Below are 25,941 nucleotides of genomic sequence, written 5' to 3'. Positions count from 1 at the left end.
ACCTCGTCATCACCTTCTACACACTCTGAGAGCGCTAGTCTTCTAGAAGTCGAAGCCTTAAAATACTTCACAGTGTCTCTGATCTTGGACAATGCACCACTAATAACACTTAGACCATCTTGCATTATAAGGTTTAAGATGTGTGCACAACATCGGACATGAAAAAACTCTCCTTTACACAACATATTTTCATCTTAATTCAGCCAATCCTTCAAAATTTCTTCGATACAATCGTTAGCTGTAGCATTATCAAGAGTTAAAGTGAACACTTTTTCTCAATGCCCCACTCCTTCAAACATTCATGAACTTTACTAGCTAAAGCATCACGGTGTGTGGAGGAAGCAGATTACAGAATGATAAAATCTTGCTATGCAAAATCCACTTTTGATCAACATAATGAGCAGTCAAAACCATGTACCCATCTCCAGAAATCGAAGCTGTCCAAAAATCAGAAGTCAAACACACCCTACTAGGAATATTAACTAACTCAGCCTTCAGCTTCTATTTTTCTTTCTCCCAAGTTTTAACTACATCAGCTGCAGCAATGTTTCTAGTGTAACACTTATAATCCGGGTTCAAATAACTAAGATAATCTCTAAGTTCCTCATATTCAACAGCAAGGAAAGGAAGAGTATGACAAATAATCACTCTACTGAACTTTTCCCTATCAAACTTCCTTTCCTTTCTTTCAACATCCAAACTACTTGAGCATTTCTTAGAGTGACGAAGTAAATTACTTGTTCCACTCTTTGGCAACCATACATAGTTCTTTAAACATTTTTTACAATATGCTCGCTCCTGGCCATTCTCATCTTTTTGTATTCTAAAATAATCCCAAGCAGTTGATCTCTTAGTTCTTTTAGGATGATTAGAACTTACTAGAGCATATCAAGTTGAAATAGTTTCATTGTAACCAAATAGTAGGCTTGAGATTCTTTGGCTTAAACATTAGGTTCTTATGCAAAAGTATTTTTGACCTAAATTGTTTTTTAAAATAAGATCATCTCATCAGTAAATAAATGATTTAATTAACAAAAAAGTTTTTAAAAATTGTTTAAGGGCCAAAAATATTAATTCGATCAAGCATATAAATTTTATTTTTCCATATGATATTTCTTAAATAATTTTCATATAAATTTACCCGCGCAAAGCGCATGTCTTATCCTCATTGGCTTCACGTAAGTCAAAATCCATATGCTTTTCCATGCTATGATATTTTTCAAGAGGCTGGCTCTGCATAAAGAAAAAAACATTAAGCATTGCTTCACACTTCATAGTTAAAAAGCCTTGCTTTCACAACCTCTTCTGTGTCATCATTTGCTGACTCCTCAAGTGATGAGCTTTGAGATCACTGAGGTGGAGGGAAAAGTGTATCCGTGCTGATATCTGGTTTCCCACCAGACTCATCCTTTGAGTTGATGTGAGCGATCTTGAGACATAAACTACATTGGATACATGTTCTCCTTCCAAGACATTTGTCCACCAAAAATTCTTCTAATAGTTTCAAATTCACTAGTCATCATTAAATCTCTGTTTGTGATAACTCCTAGTGTTTTCTAAAGCAAAAGAAATCATAAAGTTCAATGTTGAAATGCAAGTGTAAAATCTCTACGGAGAGTCATCATCAAACTTGTTCAGTATGGCTTACAACTTGTCTCAAAGTTCGAGGCAAACCACCAAAAAATAAAAACTTAATTCACCTTTGGCTTTACCTGATCTCATCAGAAACTATCTCCTGGTTTACAGTATCTGATAGTTGCATCAAGAAATAGTGACCTCGGAACCATTACAAAGAATTCTATACCTCTTAATACACACAAAGAACGAATAGTTATCAAAGCAAAACAGATTTTGTATTTCCATTGGTAAGAATCTCAGTACAAATAAAGCTTGTGTTTCTCTTCAACAGACTCACGAGATGAGGTCAAGTTAACGTAACACACTATACAAGTAGCTGATGGAGAGAAAAAGAGGATCAAAACCTTCAATGCAAGGAGACGAAGCACAAAAGCACTTCTTTTGTCGACCTCGTGTTCGAGCAGCTTTTGAACAACGTCTCCATCGCTGTACTGCGGTTCCTGTAGATGCATAATAAGAGCTGGAACTGCCCAACATGTGGGTTTTCTAAATACAATGTTCACTATCAAAAAGTCTTTCTCTTATCTGAAACTATTCAAATTAAAAGTAACCTTCTTTGATTTTCTTTTTATAACAAAAGGAATAAAATCCATGTGAACCAAATAAATAAATAAAAGCCCAAAATTAATTCAAAAACCCAGATTTATAAAGGGTTATAATTTTTTAAAACCTCAATGTTTACTATAGAAACTCTTTCTCTTAGATCGAACTATTTAATAACAAGTCTAAACCAACTTTCTTTGAATTTTTGATAACATTCAAAAAAATATACACAAATGAGAAATATACAAGTTGTGAATGTGCATAAGAGCGGATATTTTTGAGGTTTTGATTCTGGATTCTCCCTAAACGGACGTGATTGCTCTTGTCGCCGGCTACATGAAAGAGAGGACACTGAATCTCGTCGAATGATGCTCACTCCACGGAAGACAATGGTTCGTAAGAGACTTAGGTTAGTCAAAGTCAATTTAGTAATTTACCCATTAATGATTTATGTATTTATGAAAATGTCTCCCTAATAAAAGTGAACATTAATAATTGTACCAAAAGTGAGGTAAAAGTGAAATTCACTCAATTTATAACTACTTTATATAAAACTTGTATTTATAAGTAAGATATTACTTTATTATTTATTGTTAGTGAAATTCTTGTTTTTTTCTTTCAAATTTTTTAAATATTTTAATTAAAAAGACGAAGGCTATATTTAAATTTTAATCAATTTCTAAAAAAAATAATACATATATTCTTCTTATTTAAAATAAAATTTCATTATAAATATAAATTTAAAAATTAATTTAATAATTATACAAATAATAAACATCATATCTATCTATACTATTATTTGCGAAGTGATTTTTAGGATTTCAGGTCTCATATTAGAAGTTAAAGTATTTAATATCGTTTACACTCTAATGAATAAAATATATAAATTAGTGATAAAGTAAAAAAAGTAAAAAATAATTTAAAATTATTTAATTTGAAAAATAATTAAAATTAGTAATGAGAAAAATCATCCAAAATTTTAAAATATATATTTAAAATAAAAAGATAATTCCGATATATATATTGTGTTGTTATCCAAAAAATATTTTTTAATAAAAAGTTAAAAATTAGAAAATAGAAAACATGGAACTAAATATTAATCAAATACAATTCTTAATTTTATATAATTGAAAGATAATATTAGGCCTGGGCATTCGGGGTCCCAATCGGGTTTCGGTTTTATCCAATCGGATTGCGGTTTTTCGGGTTTATCAAAATCAGCCCCATTCGAATTATATGAAAGTTTGGTTCGGGACCGGTTCGTGTTCTATCGGATTCGGGTCGGGGTTAGTAAATCTTCAAAGAACTGGTACAACCCAATATACTTTCAGGTTCGTGTCCCAATTGGTTTTTGGTTTAAAAGTACCTGATTTTTATCTATTTTATAACCAAAACCTGAGTAAAATCGGTTCTTCAGTTTTAAAATACTTGGTTTGTACATATTTTGTAATCAAAACTTAAGTAAAATCGATTCAGAAATAAAGAACATCAACTGTGATCATTCAAAATCAAACGAAAAGTAAACATAACCAAATAAATAAAAGCATAAAACGAAAACCAAGTTCTCATGAAATGAGAAACATTGTTTAACGAAAACAAAATCAAAATCTAAATACTTCAAGATTCAACGGCTATCATCAACCATCAACATTTCTGTAATAGAACCACTAACCTTCATGTAATATATAAGTATTTTAGACGTTCAATATTTTTTAGTGTATTTTGGATACATATTAGGAATTGAGATCATATATAATATCTTTTTGAGGTTTTGAATGTTTCGGATTCTATCGGATATCCATTTAGATTCGGGTTCGGTTCGGCTAATATCCATAACCCGAAATACCATAAAACAAAATCCATTCGGTATTTACGTCGGGTTCAGATTGGTTCGGATTTATTTTTATCGGATCGGATTCGGTTCGGGTTTTCGGATTTGGTTTATTTGCCCAGCCCTAGAGAATATTGAGTGATTTCTAATATTTATTTATTGATAATGAATATAGTGTGCAAAGAAATTTTCAATAAATATTATAATACATAAGAATTTTCGAATGAAAGCATAAATAATAAATTGATCATTATAGTCTTTTAATTACTAATGCATGTATTAATAAAGAATTATAAAATGCTTATGTCTGGCAAAACACTCGTTCCCAATAATTATACAAAATATGTACCGAACAAGAGAATCAGTCTGCCCTGAGAAGATTAAAGCATTGGTACAAAGTAAACCAGTTCTTACAACCTCGTTTCTTGAGACAAGGTATCAAAATCATAAGGCAGTAGTCTTTGATTTGTCGCGTTAAAAACATCATTCATCCGTAAGGCTACAAAGGCCAACTAAGTCTTTCTAATTACATATAATCTATAGCTTTTTCTTATCTGCAATACAGAGCTTAGCTGGGAGGTCATATAACATTTTACCATGGAGCAGACGCAGTTGTGTGAAACTGAAGCTTCACATCGTCAAGCTGTTGGCCAATCGTTGCTTCACATGACTTACTCTGTGCTATCTCTTTGTCTGCCTCTTCATTCAGCTTTTGCAGCTCCAGAATCTTGCGTTCGTTCTCAACCTTGGTGCTCTCTTTCTCTGCAGTCACTTTCTCGCAATCTTCAAGTTCCTCCATCTTCTTTGCTTGCCTATCTATGAGAGACAACAGCTTACTAATCCGCAACATAGGTACTTTTACATCGAACCCATGCTTCTCTAACTCGGTAAAGGAATCACTGAGGCTATTTAGTGAGCTTATGGGATTGTTGAGTTTCAGAGATTTGACTTCCTCAAGTAATCCAGAGAAGGTTAGCAACATACCCACCGCAGACATTTCACGAGCGTCTTCTCTAATCTCCAACAATGGAGTGAAATGAGGACTCTGTGGGAATGTTTTAAATACCTCCATTGATTCAACTGTCTTCCAAATCGGCAACTTCTTCTCAAAGGGCAAAACCATTGTTATATCCCTTGCTTCAGTTTCCTCAACAGAACTAAGCTTTTCTTCTCTCTTCCTCTTCCGATTGTTATCTTCCCTAGTTCCCTGCATAAGAGTTAAAGAAGAATAATAAGCCATCAGCTAACAAACTACCAAGAAAGTGGAGGATTAACTTTACATTCTCTCGTGTTTGCATCAATGGTGTTGCACTTATGCTCGGAGATGGAGTTACAGGTGGACTGTTAGATACTGGAGAGAATGTATTACCAGAATCACTTATCTCATCTACCAATCCTTGAGTTAAAGGCGATTCCATCGGCTGCAACAGAGATCAAAAATCAAAATAAGAAGATAAAAGATACAAAAGATGATGAAGAATGTGAAGTATTAACTTTACATTCTCTCGTGGACTGTTAGATGCTGGAGAGAATGTACTACTAGAATCACTCATCTCATCTACCGACCCTTGAGTCGAAGGCGATTCCCTTGGCTGCAACATAATACATTGATAAAAAAAGAAGATAAAAATAAATACAGAAGATGAAGATGTTTGCTGAAGTTGTAAAGCTGAAACGGCAGTGTCATTTATATAAAAGTCTTGCAAAGGCAGATTAGTCACTGACAACAAATTTAGTACAGACTGAAACAAAGTGTATAATACCTTCCATACGCCGTCTTCCCACACTTTGGAAGGTCTAATGTCCGAGATTTTGAAGCTCAACAACTTGTTTGTAGCCTCTAAAAGCACTTTACACCGTCCACGAAACACTCTCCCAATCACTCGCCCTTGACGCCATGATGTTCCATGGAACACCTCTATATAGTCCACCAACTTAAGCTCCTCAGCCGAAAAAGGAGGCGGTCTAGGCCTAATACTACGCATGTCAACCTCTTTGTTGGGTCTTTTCTTGATACCCTCAAAGCTCGAGGGATTAACACAAACCTTGACGAAGTATTTCTTCTCATCCTCTTCTTCCTCCTCCTCTTCCTCCTCTTTTTCTTCCTCATCCTCATCCTCATCATCAACAATCTCTTTAATGATTATTGCAGGAACCCAGACGACTTCTCCTTTATCTATCTTATCACTCACTTCCACCATTGCTCCAGATATAAACATAGGCTTCTCATGCAACTGCCTCAAGAACTAACAGTGAAGTTAATAGAGACAGCATTATGCTTTGACAACCAAACCAAGTAACAATTTAAGACAAAGATTCAGTTTTTTACCTGTACACTTCGTCCAGGTAAGACCCACCATGTCTCATCAACCCAGTCGAGATGTACCCTCAACTGCTCTCTCTTAAACAGAACAATATCAGATGGTGTATCGAACAACACCAGAAACTTGTCATCTCCAACCTGTTTGACAACAAGACCAACCCACCACTCATCTTTATGATCAGCGTCCACGATGGAGCCTTCCTTTATCTCGACCCGATCTTCGTAGCGATCGGTCGGAATGGGACGAAACGAGGCTTTGTGGGTGAAAACGGTAAGAGGAGCCAACGAGTCATCCTTAAGCACACGGACACAGCGTTGTCGGAATCTGGATTTGGGTTTGGTTTGCCGTTCTAACTCGATAGTGGCACTGTACCACACTTTTTTGAAGCGATTATTTGTGTAAGAGATTTCCACTTGACAACCTTCCATCAAGGATAGTCTTTCGCTAGGTAGAGACCTCATACTTGATTACTCACTCACTCACAGGGCCACAGCAAAAGAATAAATTGAACCTTCTCTTTTTTTCTTGTAGAAATACTCAGATTGGAAGAAACTCTAAAACCCAAGAGATAAGTAAAAGACCAGTAAGACCCAACTACCCTAGGTGGTAGTCAGACTGAGACTATAAACCCGGACCTAGCGAGTTGCCAAGAAATCGAGAAATTAACTAAGAATTAATTAAAACTTATTTTTGTACTTTTATTATATTTATATATGTATATATCAATATATGCGTAATTAAACAAATAAGTCGACTTCTCAAAATGAGGGAAAAATATGTGAAATTGTAATCTATATATAATCTCTTTCATAGTAGAAACTTAGTTAAGTATTTGAACTTTTTAGTAGGCCTAAAAATATCTTCATAGTTTGCTAATTTTTTTAGTCAGACTGATTAACTTAATATTGGGCCGACTAATTGCTAAATTGGCCGATTAATCGGGTTATTGAACCGACTAACTGGCTGGCAATTTTTTGGTCAGAGTACGATAAAGTCACGGCGGCTTATGTCCGATCAGCGATTAGACGGGCGCCTAGACGGCTAGGCACCCGAATTTTTGAACAGGGGCAAAACCAAGTAGGGCTTTAATCTGATATTCAGTTGGAATTTTCGAAGGATTAGGAACGATCTCACAGTTCGATGCCTTATGGAAATGTGACAAAAGCATTGCCCATGACTTATAATTCTTTATGAGACGAAGTACAACAGGCTCCTATTGCAAAACATTCAGGCCGACTTAGGATTTGATCGTTTGTTTATTGTTAAGCCACTTGGCTTCAACAAATGTTTAGCTTTGTTTTCTATAGATGAATTTTAAATAAATGATTTTTTTTTCAAACAACAGAATGATTAACGTTGAGGCAGTCATTGATGGAATAAAGTCTTTATGACGTTTTTTATGGTGACCATGTGTTAGAATGTAGAGATCAAGTTTGGGAACATCTTACGCGTTTCTCAACGACACGAAACTTGACATTGGTTTATGATTGGAGAGTTTAATGAAATCACTGATCATAATGAAAAGGAAGAAGGCAGACGATGCGTTGATAGCTCGTTTGCCATTGAAACAGATGCTAAAAGACTATGGTATGTTGGAGTTTTCATTTACTGAGAATATATTATTCTGTGTAGGAAAACGAGCAGGAAGAACAGTTGTTAGATGCCGATTAGACAGAGCTGTTGGAAATGAAAACTGGGATGGAAAGTTTCATCATTCTGTTGTCATGTACATGTGGTTATGGGGATCAGATCATTGTCCGGTCCTACTAGATATTCTCACTAAACCAACAAAAAAGAAACAAACTTTAAACTTGATAAAAGGAAGTTGGATAGTGAGGAACTAGGGAAAGTCATTCTTGACGGATGGAAGTGTTCATATCTCCCTCCTGACTCAAATAACATGGAGCATATTTCGACATATTTCGACCTGCCGCAGAGGCTTAAGCCAGTGGAATAGATGGCACAACTTGAATTTTGAAAAACTTGTGTAGGATCTAAAAGAGAAGATCGAGGGTTTATATTCGAACGATAATGCTACGACTGAAAAAATAGCTGAGGCCTTAAAGGAACTCTCTGATGCTCTTAACGCAAAGAAGATGTTCTTATCCACATCACTAGTCAGAGTAAAGTGAATCAAATAAACTCAAACTTTTACACATCTAAAATTGCTTCATCACTGAGTCCATATTGACATCACTGGTCAAAGTAAAGTGAATCAAATAAACTCAAACTTTTACGCATCTTAAATTGCTTCATCACAATCTTATTGTGTAGATTGAATAGTAATAATAATAAAATAAATAAGAGTTGAAACTGGAACTACACGATAATCATCAACATATCAAATTTCAAGTGATATTCATTCCTCTCTGGAATTTACTTTTCTCACACGTACCGTCAAAGGAACTTCCCAATATCTTTCTTATACATTGTTTACGCCAATCAAAAGCAAATTCTTATTCTTCTTTAGCAATCCTTGACAAGTAAATCCAAAAAAGAAACAGAGTAATGAATACTTGGATACTTCTTTTTTCAAAAGGCCGAACCCTACAACTGATTGTACTTGGTATAGCAGGCTTTGTTGAAAATCGTTATGCCAATTTTTTAACACAACCTCAAATCTCAATTTAGAAGAGATTGAGAAAAGCTCATGCTAAGATGACAAAACATTAAATATACATCAACATCAGCGAGTCTTCTTTTTTTTCAAAGATCCTAAGACAGATGATCATCACCTCACCTAAAAAAAACACAGCTAAGGCAACTCGATAGACACTTCACAGGCGGGGAACAAAGAGAAATAAATGCAGAGGTAAGGCTAAAAGACAATCTAATGTGGTCCTCAGAGTCATTAATCGTGCGTTCAACATAGCAACTTTTGCTTTAGCAATTGGAACGATGAGTGTAAATCTCATTGCAACTCATCAATGGAAAACCAAGCAGCACCAAAACAATCTACCTAAAAAGCATGCTTTTTCTTTAACAAGGCGAAATAGAAAAGAAAACTGCATTCTTAGTAGCTAAGAGCATCTCCATCTCCACTCCATAATTTACTGCAAAATGGAAAAAAAAATAAAGTAGTGAAGAAACAAAAAAGTGATTACTCCATAAATGGAAATTTTTTTATTTTTTGTTCATACTCCATTTTCCACTCCATTTTTGGAGTAAATTATGGAGTGGGGATGGAGAGGCCCTAGACTTAAAAGTCAGATCAAGTTTAACGACCGCTCGTATATACACCAATAGGAAGCTAAGAAGCAAATGAACACTTGCATTCTTACAAGACAATGTACATACAAATCTATAAGCATGCTACTCCTAAAATCCTTATTAACTCAAAAAGAGACCACCTAGGAAGATAAAACCAGATTATGCGTGAAACAACATCAGAATTTCAACAAACAATTAGAAAACAGACGAATTGTTCTTCAGCACAGTCATTCTCATACAAAGAAACTCTACAAAAATTCAGATTCCAAATCCAAAACTAAATAATCCTTTCAGAGGCAAGCATAATCAGTTTATACAGAGACATTAGGACAAAAATGAAAAAAAAAAAACAAGCATGGAATCTGGCATATACAATCAAAAGTGGTGAGCATCATGCATCCCAGATCTAAACGATGTCGTCAGGTTGAGGAGCGGCGGAGAGAGCAAGAGGACGATTGTGGGATTCCTCGTTGTCGTCGTCATCATCATCGGAGGTCGATAGATTGACGCAGGCGCAACGCTCGAGGGAGGCGAAGAAGGCGGATATGAGGGTTGTGCTGACCCAGCTCGCCGCCTGATCGAGCTTTTCCAGGGAAGCCGTGCTCAGGTTAGAGGAGGTGGAGTTGATGCTACTGCTGTTATCCATGGCTTCTCGATTCGACTGAATCTTCGGAAGATCGGGACCTTTGCGTAGGGATTTGAATCGAAGAGAAGGAGGAGACTGGGGATTTATTGACGATGCGGGAGAAATGTTAGACCATTTCCATTTATGATATTTCATAAGGTTTCAAAATATTATAAAGGTGTTGTGAAATAATAGCAAGGTAAAAGAGTTTAAATAAATCTACTTAAAAAATATTGGTGATGATTGGTTCGACTGTAGTTTTAAAAGTTTAGTTGTAGATGTTTAACTGTAGATGTTAAGCTGTAGATATTTTAAAATAAAATATATGAAATATGTGTTGTATATATATAAAATTATTATTTTATATCAATTAAAATAATTTATATTAATATTTTTTAATAAATTATCAAAATTTATTGTAATTAAAAATGTGATATTTAAATATCTTAATAATTTTAAAACACTCAAATTCAAAATTAAAATATTTATAAAAGTTTTTATTATGATTATATAATTTATTTGATATTATAGATATTTTGTTTTTCATTTGCAGATTCTACAGTCTATAAAAAGACGATGTATGATTTTTGCCTAAAATACATAAAAAAAAGTTTTGCTTTATTTTTTTTTGCTGTATCTTTAAAAATAAAGCTAAAGCATGATTGATAAAACTAAATAAAAACTTGATGTAGACTTTAATTTTTAAAAGTAAAGCTAAAGCTATAACATGGTAAAATTTAGTAATTTAAAAATAAATAAAGCTAAAGTAGGGAGATAAAGCTTAACCAATCACCCCCATTGTTTAGACCGTTTTGTTAACTAATAATATTTTGATATTATTTTGATTTAAACAAACAGTATCATTACCATTAAAAGGGAAAAAGTTTTAATAAATCTAATTAAAAAAGTTATTGGAACTATTTATATTTATTATTATTTAATATTTAACTGTTTGGCCATTTAATAGTTAATCTAACTATAATCATGCAATATCAATCAATATTTTGTACCCTATATTTTCTTCTATAATTAACTGGAAGTTATAATTAAACAAATTAAATATATTTTAATCACATATCATTTTTCCACCTTGAGATATTCACTTTCTTCCGTATTATTATTATACTTACCATATGCAAAAGTTGTTCTGCGATATGTCAGTTATATATATATATATATATTGATTATAAAATTAAGAAAAAGTGAATTACTCATGTGAACATGAATTTGAATAGTATTTAATTACAAATTTAATTTAATTAATAGATAAAATAAGCCCAATGTATGCTTCTAAGCCAAAAAAATAAATAATCTACGTTAAAACCTTTAAAACTATAATAGTATTGATCGTCACAAAACTTATAAATTAAAATACATAGCATAAATACAATGTAATTATTTGATACGAAAATTCAAAGGTGTCGGATCACAAGTTAATAACAGATTTTTGGATTTTATCGTATTTTTAGTTAATAGATTTTCATTATATCCAAAAATTGTAAAACATACCAATTGGTAAAACCTCTCATAGAAGAACATAAGTTAGTTTGGATTATATACGGTCACCGGGTTTAGCGTTCGATCACGGGTTTGGATCAGATAATTTGAGGGTTTTCAGTTTACATATCAAGTAATTTGGATTGTTCGGATAAATAATGATAATTTAAACATTTTGAATAAAAAATATTCGGATAATTTGTTTTTCCGGGTAATTTGATTTATAAATAGTATTGTTAGGGTATTTGGTCATTTATAAATTAAATATAATTAATATATGTAAGTATATAATTTGTATTTTAAAATTCAGAAACCCATTTGGTTCTTAGTTCGGTTTCAATTTTCTGGTTACAAGCATATATTATCTGCTTGGTTATTTATGAAATTCAGTCCAATTTTTGTTTTGTTTTTTTTTATTTGGTACAGTTTGATTCGATGTTCTGGATAAGTATGCTCAAACTTATACACTATCTTATAGAAATTCATTTAAAACAATTATTTAATTTCAAAAACAAACCCACGCTTTTTAAGCGCAGGTCATAATCTAGTGTTACCTTAAATTTCTCTAACAATCATTTAGTCAAAACTTTTATTTATTGGACATATATCTTTTTGTAAACGAAAAGATTATACCATATATATACGACCACATAAATTTGGTTCACTAAAATATAATATCACGTAGAGTTTATTATACTCTTCTCTAAATATGTCTTGTTAACTTCATAATTAAGATAAGTTTAAAAATTATATATTATGTTCATTTTATTTTATTGATAAATAACAATTAGTATTTAAGATAAGTTTAAAATTATCAAAACCCCAGCAAATCTTTTTTTTTACTGCTCAACAAAAAACCTACAAATCTATAATATTAAATTAGCCAAAAATCTCTCAAATAAATCTTAAGTTTCACCAACTGAATAAATGTAACTTTTATAAAATGCACAAAAATATAATGAAAGGTTAGATTTGGGCATTCGGGCTTTCGGGTCAAATATAAATCGGTTTCTTTCAGGTCCAAGTTCTTTGTGTCTTGGGCATTCATATCCATCTAGGTATTTGAATTTTTTTGTTCATATTGATTCCTTTTAGTTCCAGGTCAGTTTGAGTCAATAATTCAAGTATCCGTAAAATTTACTATGTAATTTGGCTACGTAATGAGTCTAGCTCCGTTCGAGTATTCATGACCCTTTCATTAAAAAAATCCAATATTTTAAATATATTTTTAAAATTAGAAATTTACCCAAAACTTGAAACTATAACATAAAACGCGAATCCAAAATTTACAACAATATTTTTATACTCAGAACATATATGAATTACTCAAATATACATAATATGAACAAAACATTCTAGGTATTTTGCTAATACTTGAGAAGCCCTAAGAAAAATGCCTTTCTAATTCTAACTATATAAATGTATAAAAAAAAAAAAGTATACAGACAAGGTGAATGACTATACAATTATATATTCACATGCAATCACATCCTGAAAGTATATCTAGTTAAAGTTGGTTTAAACCGTTTAAAATGCTTTCAATATGAATGATTAGAATTATAATATAAACTAGATCTCGACCCGCGCAACCGCACGGGTGTTTGTTTCCATTTTTTTTATATAAACATTTTGTTTACAATTCTAAATTGAAATATATTATAATATATATAAAGTGTGTTTATCACTTTTTAAAACATAATTTACCATATATGTTTTTTATTGAATAAATTGTTTCAAACGGTCACATACGTCAGGTTTTTTATTATTTTTTTGGATTATTATTTCATTATTTAACTCGTAATTATATATAAATATTGGTAAATATTTTTTTATTATTACCTCTAAAATATTGTAATATTTCGAAATATGATTCTTAGCATCGTTATTTATAGATGATTAAATAGTTAGGGTATTGTAAAGAGTATATTCTTTGAAATCTATAATTAATAGATATTAAATAGTACGATATTATGTATTAGTTGTTATGGAAAATATAGTAGATTTGTTGAGTAGTTAACGGCAATTAGTGAAATCTGACACATATGTTTGATATATATCGTTAGAATATTAGAAGTTGCAAGTCTCAAGCAAGAAATCTAGAAAAATCGTATCTATTGAGATATTTTGCTCTTATATATTTTCAAGTTAAAAGATATTACAACTAATTTGATTTTATTATTATACTTGCTTTTCGAGAAAAAATATATTTTTGACTTTGATCACAAATTTTGTAGCTATTTCAAAACTACCGATTGGTATAGGTTTATTTAGAAGAACAAAAATGAATTTTATCACAAAACTTATAGATGGTTTTAAATCTAGTATGGGTAAGGATTAAGATATGTATAATGTTGGTTTAACTGGTTAACCGACAGTATAGTCACATCAAAACCAAAAGAAAAAAAATAATTTGAATCAAACTTATGATTGATATGGATTTATAATGAAGAAAATATTAATTTTGAATTAGATCACACAACTTGTAAGTTGTTTGAAAATTAGAATGGGTAAGGATTAAGATATGTTTAATGTTGGTATAACTGGTTAACCGGTAGTATAGACACACCAAAACCAAAATATGAAAATAATTCTAATCAAACCATATTGCAAACATCACGTGCTTAACCAAAATATAAAAGATAATTTAATTCAAAGATAAATTATGGTGGTTATGTAAACCGTAATTAAAAGGGTACGGTTTTAGTATTAAGTGGATTAGTTAGCCATATAGTAAACCGGTTTTATATACTAAATCTAAAAATAATTAATATATTTAAATATAAAAATCTATTTCGGATATCTAAAATATTTTGGATCGTGTTTAATTTAGATTTTATAAATACCAAAAATCTGAACCAGTTTAGATGTTTAATAAAAAAAATCGGGTTCAGTACTACTTTTTTTTTATCGGAATCTGTTTGTTTCTTTGGATTTCGGTTTTTGTGTCAAATATAAAAACTAATACCATAGGCTTGAATGCTTTAAAAAGAAAAGGAAAAGAAAATGAGGATTTTATGGTAACAACATAATAATTTAGTTGCCGTAGGTTTGATTTATTAAAAGTAAATAAGCATAGATTGATTATGTGAATTTGAGAATAACTGATTTGTGAATTTAAAATAAAATAGAACACGTTTATGGATATGTTTTAATAGGTAAGATTTACTTGATTTAGTTATGCTCATCATTTACTGTTAAAATATATATTTAAGATACATTATGAGGATTTTATGGCGGATTTATAAACAAATATAAAAAGTTTATGACATATAAATCATTTTGTTTAGGTATATTATTATACTGTAACAGATTTTTATTTTTTCAAAATTGGTGGCTTAGGTTGTATATATATATATATTTAGAATCGGTCGTATAGTCAACATTATTATGAACCGGTTAGGTACGATTGGGTTTTTTTAAATGAACTAATATGAATTTATGATCAATATGAATCATGTATTAGGAAATCCAACACTTCAATGTTATGATAGACTAATTAAAAAAAAAATTCATATTACATTGATTTGAGGTACTTTAGTAACTGGACTGGAAAGTATTGAAAAACAAATTTGTATCCTCATTCGTTTGTGATGAACGATAGATCCAAATTAGAGATCACAACAACTCTTATCTGTTAGAAGGTCGTGACACCATAAGGAGTTCATTTTAAGATAACAGAGATTTTTAAAAAATTAAGGTGATTCATTTTAATAATGGTTCTGTATGTATTTATTAGGTGATTTAATCTATACTATTAAAATGGAAGGAATTTTAAAAAATCTACCTATGAAAAGTTATTGGACCCTTTCATTAGACTTAACTATTTTTTTGGTCTCACCTTATATTTCGTTAACTATGCAATAGTCAATTATCTTATATTTCTCTAACTATGCAATAATCAAGTACCTTATATTTCTCTACTTTAGTTTAACAATATATTCTAAATATATATATTCTAAATATATTGTTATGATGATTTTTGATAAGAATATATTATAGATGCGATTGAAAATTTATATTATTAAAAGAAAATATTTTTAAAAATATTTATAAAAGAATTTATAACATCTATATAAAACTCTTTATTTTTTATCCTACCATTAACTACAATAACTATAAATAATTTAAATAAATTATATTATTATTTCTTATTTTGTATGATACACTTCTCTAATTATTTTTCTTATTATCATCCAATGTTATTGTTGTTATTCAATAACGTTATATACATCATATATTATGCTCAAAGATGGATATATAATATTTAGATATCAATTATTAAAACGAAAGCATATATCATACATCATATTATATCATGTCATCTAACATTATATAATTCTAAATATTTACAAAATCAAATTTAATAAAAAAACACTTTAGCAAATCATTTGTTAAAACAAAATTATATATATTTACGTTAAATTATTTTTTATTACATTAATATATTAGAAGTTTCATTCATCTCTTAAAATATTATTGAAGATTATTTTTTTCCTACCATGTAAACCAAATGCCGGGTCACACTTGATTGCAGGTTTTTTCGAAGTTTACATGCTTTAAATTAACGAGTTTTCATTAAATCTAAACCAGCTTATGTACAAGTCATCGTGTTTACTGGTTCGACGACGGGTCCAAACTTGATATAAAAGTATTGTTCTTATCTAATTGAAAATAATTTATTTTAAAATAATAGACGCACTGAGTCTGATCAATCCATATAATTTTTTTTGAAAAAAAGTAATCAAATGATTAAAAATATAATTACATAATAATAATTTTGTTTGACATAATAAAATTTTGTAACATAATAATGTATAACAAGACTAAAATACTAATTCATATCATATATTTTTATCAACTGAAAAATAATCCGCGCTTTTAAGCGCGGGTCAAAATCTAGTATTTCTGTTATAATCTAATCTATTAAAATAGAGTCCTATTTGAATTTTACTGTGGCATACATTATTTTTGGACCTATTCCACAAGTTGGGACTAAATACACGCGTTTCATATTTTAAAAAAGATTATGACATATAACTTAAATTAAACCAATCTACCACTAAATTATTGTTTCGGTTAACTTAAATATAAACCAAAATATAAAGTCAGTTAACCGAAATATAAATTTCGGAAGAAAATAATTTGGTCAACCAAACTATAAACCAAATAAAAATGCTTTCGGTTATGGAATACTATTGAATAATAGAAACTTTAGAATCTCTTCTACTAATCGGTTTATCTTCTCTGCTTAAAGAATGGCTTGACTACTGAAAATAATTAGACATAAATGATTGTTTGCTTGCTTCTCTGCTTAAACAATGGTTTGACTACTAAAAATAATTAGACATGAATGATCGTTTGCTTGCTTCTCTTCAGTTCAGGAACTATACCTGCATCAAACCATAATCAGTTCAGTTCTTATTTGTCCCAGTTTCATCTGACTCACCGTTATAAAAATCTCTATACTTATATTTGGTTTGAATAATAAACACGTGATAAAAATGTGCTTAAATATCACATTGTGTTAATATTTTATAACCAATTTCTAAACAATATACAAATCTAAAACTAGATAAGTTAAACAACTTATTTTTCAAACAATTACAATCTAAAAACAGTATATGCCTAAAGAATATTTATTTAGTTTCATTATCTGTGTTATAATCAATATCATAACTAATAAAAATGTGTTCAAATCATATATATATATATATATCTTTTTTTTGTCGAACTTTCAAATCATATACATATCTATAATCTATCGCAAACAATATAAGGAATAACAAAAATATTATTTTATTCTTAAAAACAGAAAAATAATATGCCATCCGACATATTAATTTGATTTTTTTTTTTTTTTTTTTTTTTTTTTTTTGACGTCGAAAGGCTATTCTATTACTCAAACTTGAGGTGGTCTGGGTAACCAAACCGGAATAGAACAACCAATAAAACATAACTCCCTATGGAAGGATCTAGCAGTCTTAGCCAAAAAATCAGCCGTCTGGTTACGTGCCCGTGGGACGTGAGCGATTTTAAAATCCGGAAAGCATATCTGTAGCGTCTCTATCCTCTCCAATTCCGTCGCAAAGCTTGGCCACGCCTGAGGTTCCTTCACCATTGCTATCAGTTCCTTACAATCTGTCCCGAAGCTCTGGCAGTTCGAATGTTGCAGCATATTCTCCATCGCCCATCGCAGTGCCTCTACTTCCGAGTGCAAAGCTGATTCCCGCCGAGTGAAATTCCTTGTCCCCATAAGCTGCACATTCCCAGACCCATCCCTCCACACCCATCCGCATCCACTAAAGTTAGCAGAAGATGTCCAAGATCCATCTAGCAAGCAAATATTTCCCAAGCTTATGGCTTGGGGCTCCTCATCTGTATTAGCTTGTGTTACAGGTTGTACCACTTCCTTAGCATCAAACCAGGCTTGACATTCGCTCTCCGCATGTCGGACTAACTCCAAAGGATCTCGATCTATGCCCCTGAAGAGTTTCTCATTCCTAGCCTTCCAAATGTACCATATTATCCAGGGATAAGGGTCTCTATCACGATCAGGCTCAAGAATGCTATTTTTCCTCCAAAAGAGATAGTCCATATTCGTGTAGATGCTTGATACTGGAAAGATGTTCGGGCTTGTCGGAGTCGAAGCTAAAGACCAAACTTGAAGAGCTGGCGGGCATTCAAAAATTGCATGTGTGACAGTCTCCTCTGCTTCTCCACATCGTGGGCAGTAGTTATCACATCTCATATTGCGTCTTACCAGGTTCCTTGTTACTGCCACATGACCAGTTAACAATTGCCATATAAGGTGACATATTTTCGTAGGAGCCTTCAGTTTCCACGCAAACGCTTGGAGCTTGGTAATACTTGGGTCCAAAACTTCCCTTTGCTCTGTTTTATTCAACAAATTCTGAGCCACCCAATATCCAGACTTGACCGTGTACTGACCATTCCTTGTGAAGTTCCAGCAGTAAGAGTCACGACGATGAGTTGAGCTTATGGCCAAACTCCTAATGAGTGGTATGTCATCAGGATGAACATAGTTCTCCAGTAAGCCCACATCCCAATCCTTCGATTCTTGATTAATAAGATCGCTTACTCGCATATTAGGATGCATCACTGGTGCCATTGGGGCAGCTGGCCTCGCGGGATTCGTTGGAATCCATGGATCCTCCCAAACCTTAACCTCATATCCAGAGTGTATCTTCTGTCGAATGCCCAATAATAGCAGATTCCTCGCAGCAGAAATGCTCGTCCACACATAAGATGGGCCAGTAGGAGCGTTTACTCTCAGTGGAGAACTCAGCCTATAATATCTCCCCCGTAGTACACGGGCCACCAGAGAATCAGGGAATTGAACTATTCTCCATAGTTGTTTTGCCAACAATGCCAGATTAAACTCATGGATCATGCGAAAACCAATCCCTCCCTCTTCTCTGGATAGGCAAACCTTGTCCCATTTCGCCCAATGTATCCCTCTTTTTGGTGGATTCGAGCTCCACCAAAACTGAGCGATAGCACTAGCTAAGTTCTCACATATCTCCAATGGGAGAAGGAAGGTCGACATGACGTATGTCGGAAGAGCGAGCAGAATGGATTTAATCAACACTTCTTTCCCACCTTTCGAAAGCCATCTACCTGTCCATCCATTCACTCTATGCATCAGCTTATCCTTCAGGAATGCAAAAAGTTTGCATTTTGAACCACTTATGTCTTCGGGAATGCCTAAATAAGTTCCCATTCCTCCTTCATTCTGTATCCCAAGCACATCTTTTATCTCCTGTCTAGCAATTACACTAATCCGCTTACCGAAGAGTAAGGACGATTTGTCAAAGTTGATACATTGACCTGATGCATGACCATATTTCCTGACTACTTTCATTATTTCTTCACATTCACGGGGCTCCGCCTTACAGAAGAAAAGGCTATCATCAGCAAAGAGAAGGTGGGATACCGATGGACACGCGCGTGTGACACGCATCCCCGTTATCCTCCCTTGATTCTCTGCATGATTAAGAAGGCTAGCGAGCGCTTCCGTGCATAGAATAAAAATGAAAGGAGACAAAGGATCTCCTTGACGCAGTCCTCTACCTGGAGTAATATTTCCTCTTGGCTCTCCATTCATAAGGACCTTATACTTTACCGATGTAATACATCGCATGACCCAGCTGGTCCAGATCTCTGAGAATCCCATCTTACGCAGAACAGCTTCGATAAAGGACCATTCCATCCTGTCATATGCTTTGCTCATATCTGTCTTGATGGCCATCCTTTTATTGCGCCCACTTGGTTTGGTTCTCAGAGCGTGAAACATCTCCTGAGCAATCATGACGTTATCAGAAATCTGTCTCCCAGCAACAAAGGCTGACTGGGTTTCCGATATCAAACCAGGAAGCACTTTCTTTAACCTCTGACATAAGACTTTTGAGATTATCTTGTAGCTGACATTGCACAGACTAATGGGCCTGAACTGAGTCATCGCATTGGGCTTCGTTATCTTCGGGATAAGACATATATTTGTATCATTTAGTCCATTCGCCATTGTTCCCTCAAAAAGGAATTTGTTAACCATAAGAGTTAAATCCTCCTTCACAATATCCCAGAATTTCTGATAGAAAAGCGCAGTCATCCCATCTGGTCCTGGGGCCTTCTCTGGATGCATGGCAAAAAGCGCTAATTTGACCTCCCATTCAGAGACAGGAGCTGTAAGGTCATCATTCATAGCCCCAGTGATCGTCGTTGGAACATGAGCTAATGCCTCCTCAATTTCCTCCGGATCAGATGATTCAAAAATCTGCCTAAAATAGCTAGTAGCAATGACTACTAGACCCTCATCATCCTCAACAATATTTCCATCCTCATCAACAAGCTGCGTGATCTTATTCCTTGCTCTTCGTTGCTTTGTCAAGGCATGAAAGAATTTTGTATTCCTGTCTCCTTCTCTCAGCCAAAACACCCGACTCTTCTGTTTCCAGAACATTTCTTCTGATTTGAGCGCCTCCGAGAGTTCCTTCAGGGCTGCTGCAATCTCCTCAGTCGTGGCACTATCATCAGCATACAAACCTTCCACTTTCTCTTTAAGGTCCTCTACTAGTTTTGCCGAATTGACATTATTTTGCCTCCTCCATTCACTCAAAGCTTTCCTGCAACTTGCAATATGTTCCATGATAGTCGCATTGGGAGGAAGATCAGGAGACTTCCAGCCCTCAAGGATAACTTGCCGCAGCTCTTCATTGTCCAGCCATCTCTTATCAAACTTAAACTTCTTGGACCTTCTCGTTGGCTTTGTGAGTATATCTGCAAGAATCGGACGATGGTCCGACCCCCATAACCTCATATACTTAACAGAAGAGTGGGGAAACCTCTCATGCCAGTCCGCATTTCCAACTGCTCTGTCTAAACGACATCGAACTGTTGATCCTCCTGCTCTCTTCCCCACCCAAGAAAGCATGTCCCCTGTGAAAGGAAACTCTAACATTCCACAATCATTAAGCATCTGCTTAAAAGGAAGGAAGGAACTATCTGCGCGTTGTCTTCCTCCCGCTTTCTCTTCGTGGCATGTTATTTCATTAAAATCACCTATCATGAACCAAGGTCCATTTCTTGTTGTTGAGAAACGCGTAAGACGTTCCCAAACCTGATCTCGTCTTTCTAATACAGGGTCTCCATAAACAAACGTCATATAGACTTTTATTCCATTAATGACTGCCTCAATGTCAATCATACGATTATTAGAAAATAAAACATTAACTTGAAAATCATCCATAAAAAATAAGGCTAAACCACCGCTGAGTCCAAGTGGCTCAACAGTAAACAAATGATCAAATCCTAGATCAGCCTGAATGTTTTGCAACAACGGCCTCTTATTCTTCGTCTCAGAAAGAAACACAAGTCCTGGGCGATGCTTCTGACACATCTCCGTTAGGCGTCGAACTGTGAGGTCGTTTCCAATCCCTCGACAGTTCCAACTGAGCGTCCTCATTGATCCAAGTGGGATGGGTTTTCGGATCCCATCGAACCAACACTCTTTGATGAGCCAGGCTTCTGTTTCTTCGAACTGTGGTGATGACGTCGCGAGCCTCCAGTTCCACTAGGCACCCGAACTGAAAGAGACGAAGATGATCTCTTCTGTGGAGATCCTCGAAGAAGAATCTCAAATTTCTTTGTCTGCCCACCCAAGGAAGCACTGGACTTGTAACCATGTTTGATATGTTTCGACGATCTACCAGACGGCTTTTGTGAAATCTGCTCAGCACCGTGGTCAGCCCTTTCATGACCACTCTTCTCTTCCATTTCCGCTAACTCCAACCCCATCAAGTCATCATTCTGCATCTCACAGTCCATCATCCCACCATCTAGCTGCTCCGTTATATCCATGTCATTAAGAGCTTCGATCACCTGCTCATCCTCTGTAGCTGGCTTTGGGTCCTGCTGTGTCAAGGTTTCAAATGCTAAGGACCGAGGAGTCCCTTTGAAACGTTTAGTCACATTCCCATCAGAGTTTACACCCCTGGAGGGAGTAACAATAGCACTAGCTATTCTCTTCGGAACACCCACACTCCTCTGCTCATCAAGCATAGGCGCTTGAGACTGCAGTGCAGAAGCTACACGATCCGCCTGCATAGACTTAGCACTTTCCCGCGGCAATGGGGAGGCAACCCTCATCTGATGGCCATACGAACCATCAGGACGGCCCGGTGATTTCCACTCCAAGCGATCACGAACCACAATCTCCTCACGTACCTCCACCCTATCATGGCGGGTCTGGGCCTGGGGCTTCTTCTCACGCCAGCGTGCTCCATTATACCTATCGTACGGCTTTGCCTCCTGTCGTGCACCTCCATATCTTTTCCTCCCGGGTTGCTCATCCCTCCGGCGAATGATCCTATCGTCATGTCGTTTGTAAGCCTCACGGGGAAGGTCAAGACGATAGGTGCGAGCTCCACTATCAAACCTCACAGCAGCATTATTCAAGTGCGACGCATTAGTATCCTTCTTACCCAAAGCATGTGAAGACATCGGTAGCCGATTCTCCTGCGTCTGAACCCGCGCAAAGACGCCTTGACGCTGGAGCGAAGGACAATACTCCTTCTCATGAGTAAGCATGCCACAAGTAGAACAATGCTTAAACAACATCTCGTACTTAATTTCAATCGTGACCTCATCTCCTTCAGGAGATTCAGCCTTCCTCGCAAACTTGAGTGGCCTTCGGGAGTCAATATCTAAGAGCATCCTTCCTTCGATCAGCTCTATTGTATCTTGATGAACATGGCCCAGACGAGATCCTATTTCTCTCAAGTTGTTCTCAGTCCATAGATGCAAAGGAACACCTATCAGCCGGGTCCAGAACGGGACTATCCAAGGATAATCATCATGTACAATAGGCTCCCATCGAACCAGAACGAACATACAGAAGTTAAAGTGGAAAGGGCCCTGCCGAAGAACAGAGGCCAGCTCCTCTTCAGTGGAAAAGTTTAGTAGAAACTTTCCATTGCCCAAGTCGTTTGCGGTTATACGTTCCCCCATGCCCCATTGAACTGGCATTTTCTGAAGAAGCTTCTCAACACTTTGTTTCTTGGGATTGAGGATCTTTCCGATCAGAGACAGCTTGAACTCATCAATGTTTTTTGAGGTATCATGATCAGTTAGCTTGATCGGTTCGTCATCATCCTCATAAAGAATTCCCTTGCCTTTGATATCAACCATATGAGTTGATTTGGAACGGTACGAAGATCCCATTCGATAATCCTGGACACCAATACCGCTGCTGCTCTGCGATAGAGGAGAACGTAACAGAGCAAGCGGAGATCGAACCCGTCAAAACGAACCGTAGGTGGACGTGTAGATGAACGTGGAGATGAAACAGAGCAGAGCAGAGATCGTAGAGGAGATCGAAACGAACCGGAGATGAACGAATAAATGAACGTGGAGCGTAAGATGGGAACTATGATCCACACGTCAATGAACGTGGAGATCCAGTCGATAGCCAAGTTTCAAAGGAAACCTCAGCCGGAGATCGTTGCGTGGGAGAGACGTCAGGAAGAGATCGTTGCGTGGAGTGTCCGCCGTACCACAAGGAGTGTATGGTAGTCTCCCTTGCGACACTGCAGAGCCGCCGGAAAGCTGGATCACCGTCGGAGATGAACAAACCTGAGAATCGCCTTCTGCATCCCTCGAGAGCGGCTAGGGCTTTCCTTAAGCAGTACTGTCCAGTTAATAAAGTTCTATTATATATTAATTTGATTAGTTACTAGATTTTATACTAAATAAATATAATACCTAATCTACTCGAAAATTATGTAACAAATAACAAACAAATATGTATCGATTTGGTATATATTCTGTTCTTTAAAACAGAAAAAAATATGCCATACGAATTGTACCTGACTCACTCATCTATTTAGCCAATCATCATTATAAATAAGAATAAATATTCTGAACCATCCTTAACGTTTTAGCTTTAAAATTCACAATGACCTTACAACACAACTTTCGGTGGAGATTCTTTAGAACTCATTCTTGCAGAGCAAAGGGTAAGTTTCATTATTTTCTTCTAAAGTTTAGTATTGTTTGTGTTACATCTCTAATATAGTCTTTTAAATCGTTTTTACATATTATTCCTTAGTTTGAAAGAAAAAAATAATACCATTTCCTATATAATATGATGTCGTTTATGTTTATCACTGAAAATTTTATTTAAATTCAGTGATCAGAGTCTACCATGTGTGACTATCATATAGGATCATCCCTTTTTAATTTCTCACTGAGTTATTAAGGGGGTGTTAGTGGGACTTACATTTTTATAGAGTTGGTTGATATTAAAAGTTGAGAGATTTGTTAAATTTGGAAAGAGATGTAGAGAATTTTGTATATTGTGAAAATCTATGAAAATAAAGTAATGTAATGATTCTAAGAATTCAAGGTAAACATGTAGTATTCTCAAAATCTTAATTTGTGAGTTAAAATGATAAGAATTCAACTCCCAATAACACTTACTTTAATAGATTTGTAGAATCATTAAAATATAAACTTTTTGAATAACAAATGATTTTGTATAGAATTATAGAATCATCAAACCAATAACAATAGATTTTAATGAGAATATGAGAATCTATAAACCAATAACACTAGACTTAGACTCATTATAAATCTCATCCCCACTAACACCTCCTAAGTTACTTAATTATTGTGGTCAAACATGACATATGACAAGAGCATTAGCTCGAGTAAGTAATTAAATGTGTAAGTGAAACAAAACACATCACGAGTAACTAAGGAACACATGACACTACCCCCTTGCTTCAACCATTTTATTTCATCCTATATTTAATTTAGTGAAACCCATTTTAAATCCAAACAATTTGATCGATCTAAAACAACCTATTTCTAAACCATTATACAGAATGTATTGCACTGAAAAGAATCATATTTTGTTTGAGAATATAAAACAATTAGTTTAGGATTGTATACTAACCTCTGTATGTTTTAGATCAAACCAAGTTCAGTCCCCATATATGCGAAGCAACAAGCCAAGTGTTTGAAACAAAAACTGATAAATGTTTTTTTAAATGAAATAATCTCCAGATTGTTGTTCCTTTAGAAAGGAAGAAATATTCGAAATTCAGATGCTGGCCTGAAAATTAGTTCGTGAAAAGGGAGGAGAGTTAAACAAAGTCAGGACAAGTAACCAAATAAGAGTTTTTACTGATTCGTTACCTATCGGAGACATCCAGAATGGTAATCAATAGTCTAACCAAACAAAAACAAAACTTTTCAAACGATTTAGATAAGATGAGACATGAATCAAAGATTATAATCATGGAGAACAAACATTAGAGAAGAAAATGAGTATTAGCTGAAACAAAAAATCATCACTTTTGTCGCTACCTTCTCGGTTGGTTTATGTAATCTTTAATCTTACTAAATAAGAAACCTATTACTTTAGTTTTTGAAGACGTTTAAGAATATACGGATTATAAGAATTAGGGTTGACGATTATTACCTTGAATCTTACGTTTATGGACTTACCAAACCTCATGCATGTGTTAAGAAACATCTGTGACAATCAGTCTCAACTGATTTCGTCATTATATCGGTAAATTTTGTTTGATCGATGGTCGATACGTTACGACGTGTTAAAGCTTCAATAACCAAATTAAACCAACCAATTAATTATGAATACTATACATTTAAAACTAACACTATATACAATCTAACTTCTATATTAAAACACACAGCAATACTATACATGTAGAAAAAATATAATATCCAAA

The 25,941-nt window shown here is 34.2% G+C and overlaps 3 protein-coding genes across 5 annotated transcripts; all 3 read right to left on the bottom strand.

Moving 5' to 3' along the window:
* Positions 1-4,289: 4,289 nt before the first annotated feature.
* Positions 4,290-7,024, bottom strand: LOC106398736 (DUF724 domain-containing protein 10-like). Of its 3 annotated transcripts, none has more exons than XM_048758448.1 (5): positions 6,342-7,024; positions 5,776-6,258; positions 5,512-5,604; positions 5,293-5,433; positions 4,290-5,219 (listed from the first exon to the last, which is right to left on the bottom strand). In XM_048758448.1, exons 1-5 carry the CDS (start codon positions 6,795-6,797, stop codon positions 4,605-4,607), a joined length of 1,788 nt encoding a protein of 595 aa, XP_048614405.1. In that variant the 5' UTR covers positions 6,798-7,024; the 3' UTR covers positions 4,290-4,604. The 3 variants fall into 3 exon arrangements, with proteins under 3 accessions (XP_048614405.1, XP_048614408.1, XP_048614409.1); XM_048758451.1 differs by having other exon boundaries at positions 5,776-6,246; XM_048758452.1 differs by lacking the exon at positions 5,293-5,433.
* A 2,704-nt stretch (positions 7,025-9,728) lies between these two features.
* LOC106399392 lies at positions 9,729-10,339 on the bottom strand. The gene has a single exon (XM_013839875.3). The coding sequence runs from the start codon at positions 10,325-10,327 to the stop codon at positions 9,953-9,955; it is 375 nt and encodes a 124-aa protein (XP_013695329.2). The 5' UTR covers positions 10,328-10,339; the 3' UTR covers positions 9,729-9,952.
* A 6,669-nt stretch (positions 10,340-17,008) lies between these two features.
* On the bottom strand, positions 17,009-21,164 carry LOC106363524. Its single transcript, XM_048752740.1, has 4 exons — positions 19,823-21,164; positions 18,536-19,516; positions 17,678-18,442; positions 17,009-17,058 (listed from the first exon to the last, which is right to left on the bottom strand). The coding sequence occupies exons 1-4, from the start codon at positions 21,162-21,164 to the stop codon at positions 17,009-17,011; spliced, it is 3,138 nt and encodes a 1,045-aa protein (XP_048608697.1).
* Between the last annotated feature and the right edge of the window lie 4,777 nt (positions 21,165-25,941).

This window comes from Brassica napus, chromosome A2 (assembly GCF_020379485.1).
Source record: "Brassica napus cultivar Da-Ae chromosome A2, Da-Ae, whole genome shotgun sequence".
Lineage (NCBI taxonomy): Eukaryota > Viridiplantae > Streptophyta > Magnoliopsida > Brassicales > Brassicaceae > Brassica > Brassica napus.
The sequence above is the reverse complement of the archived record's forward strand: the minus strand, read 5'-3'. Positions and strand labels throughout refer to the sequence as shown.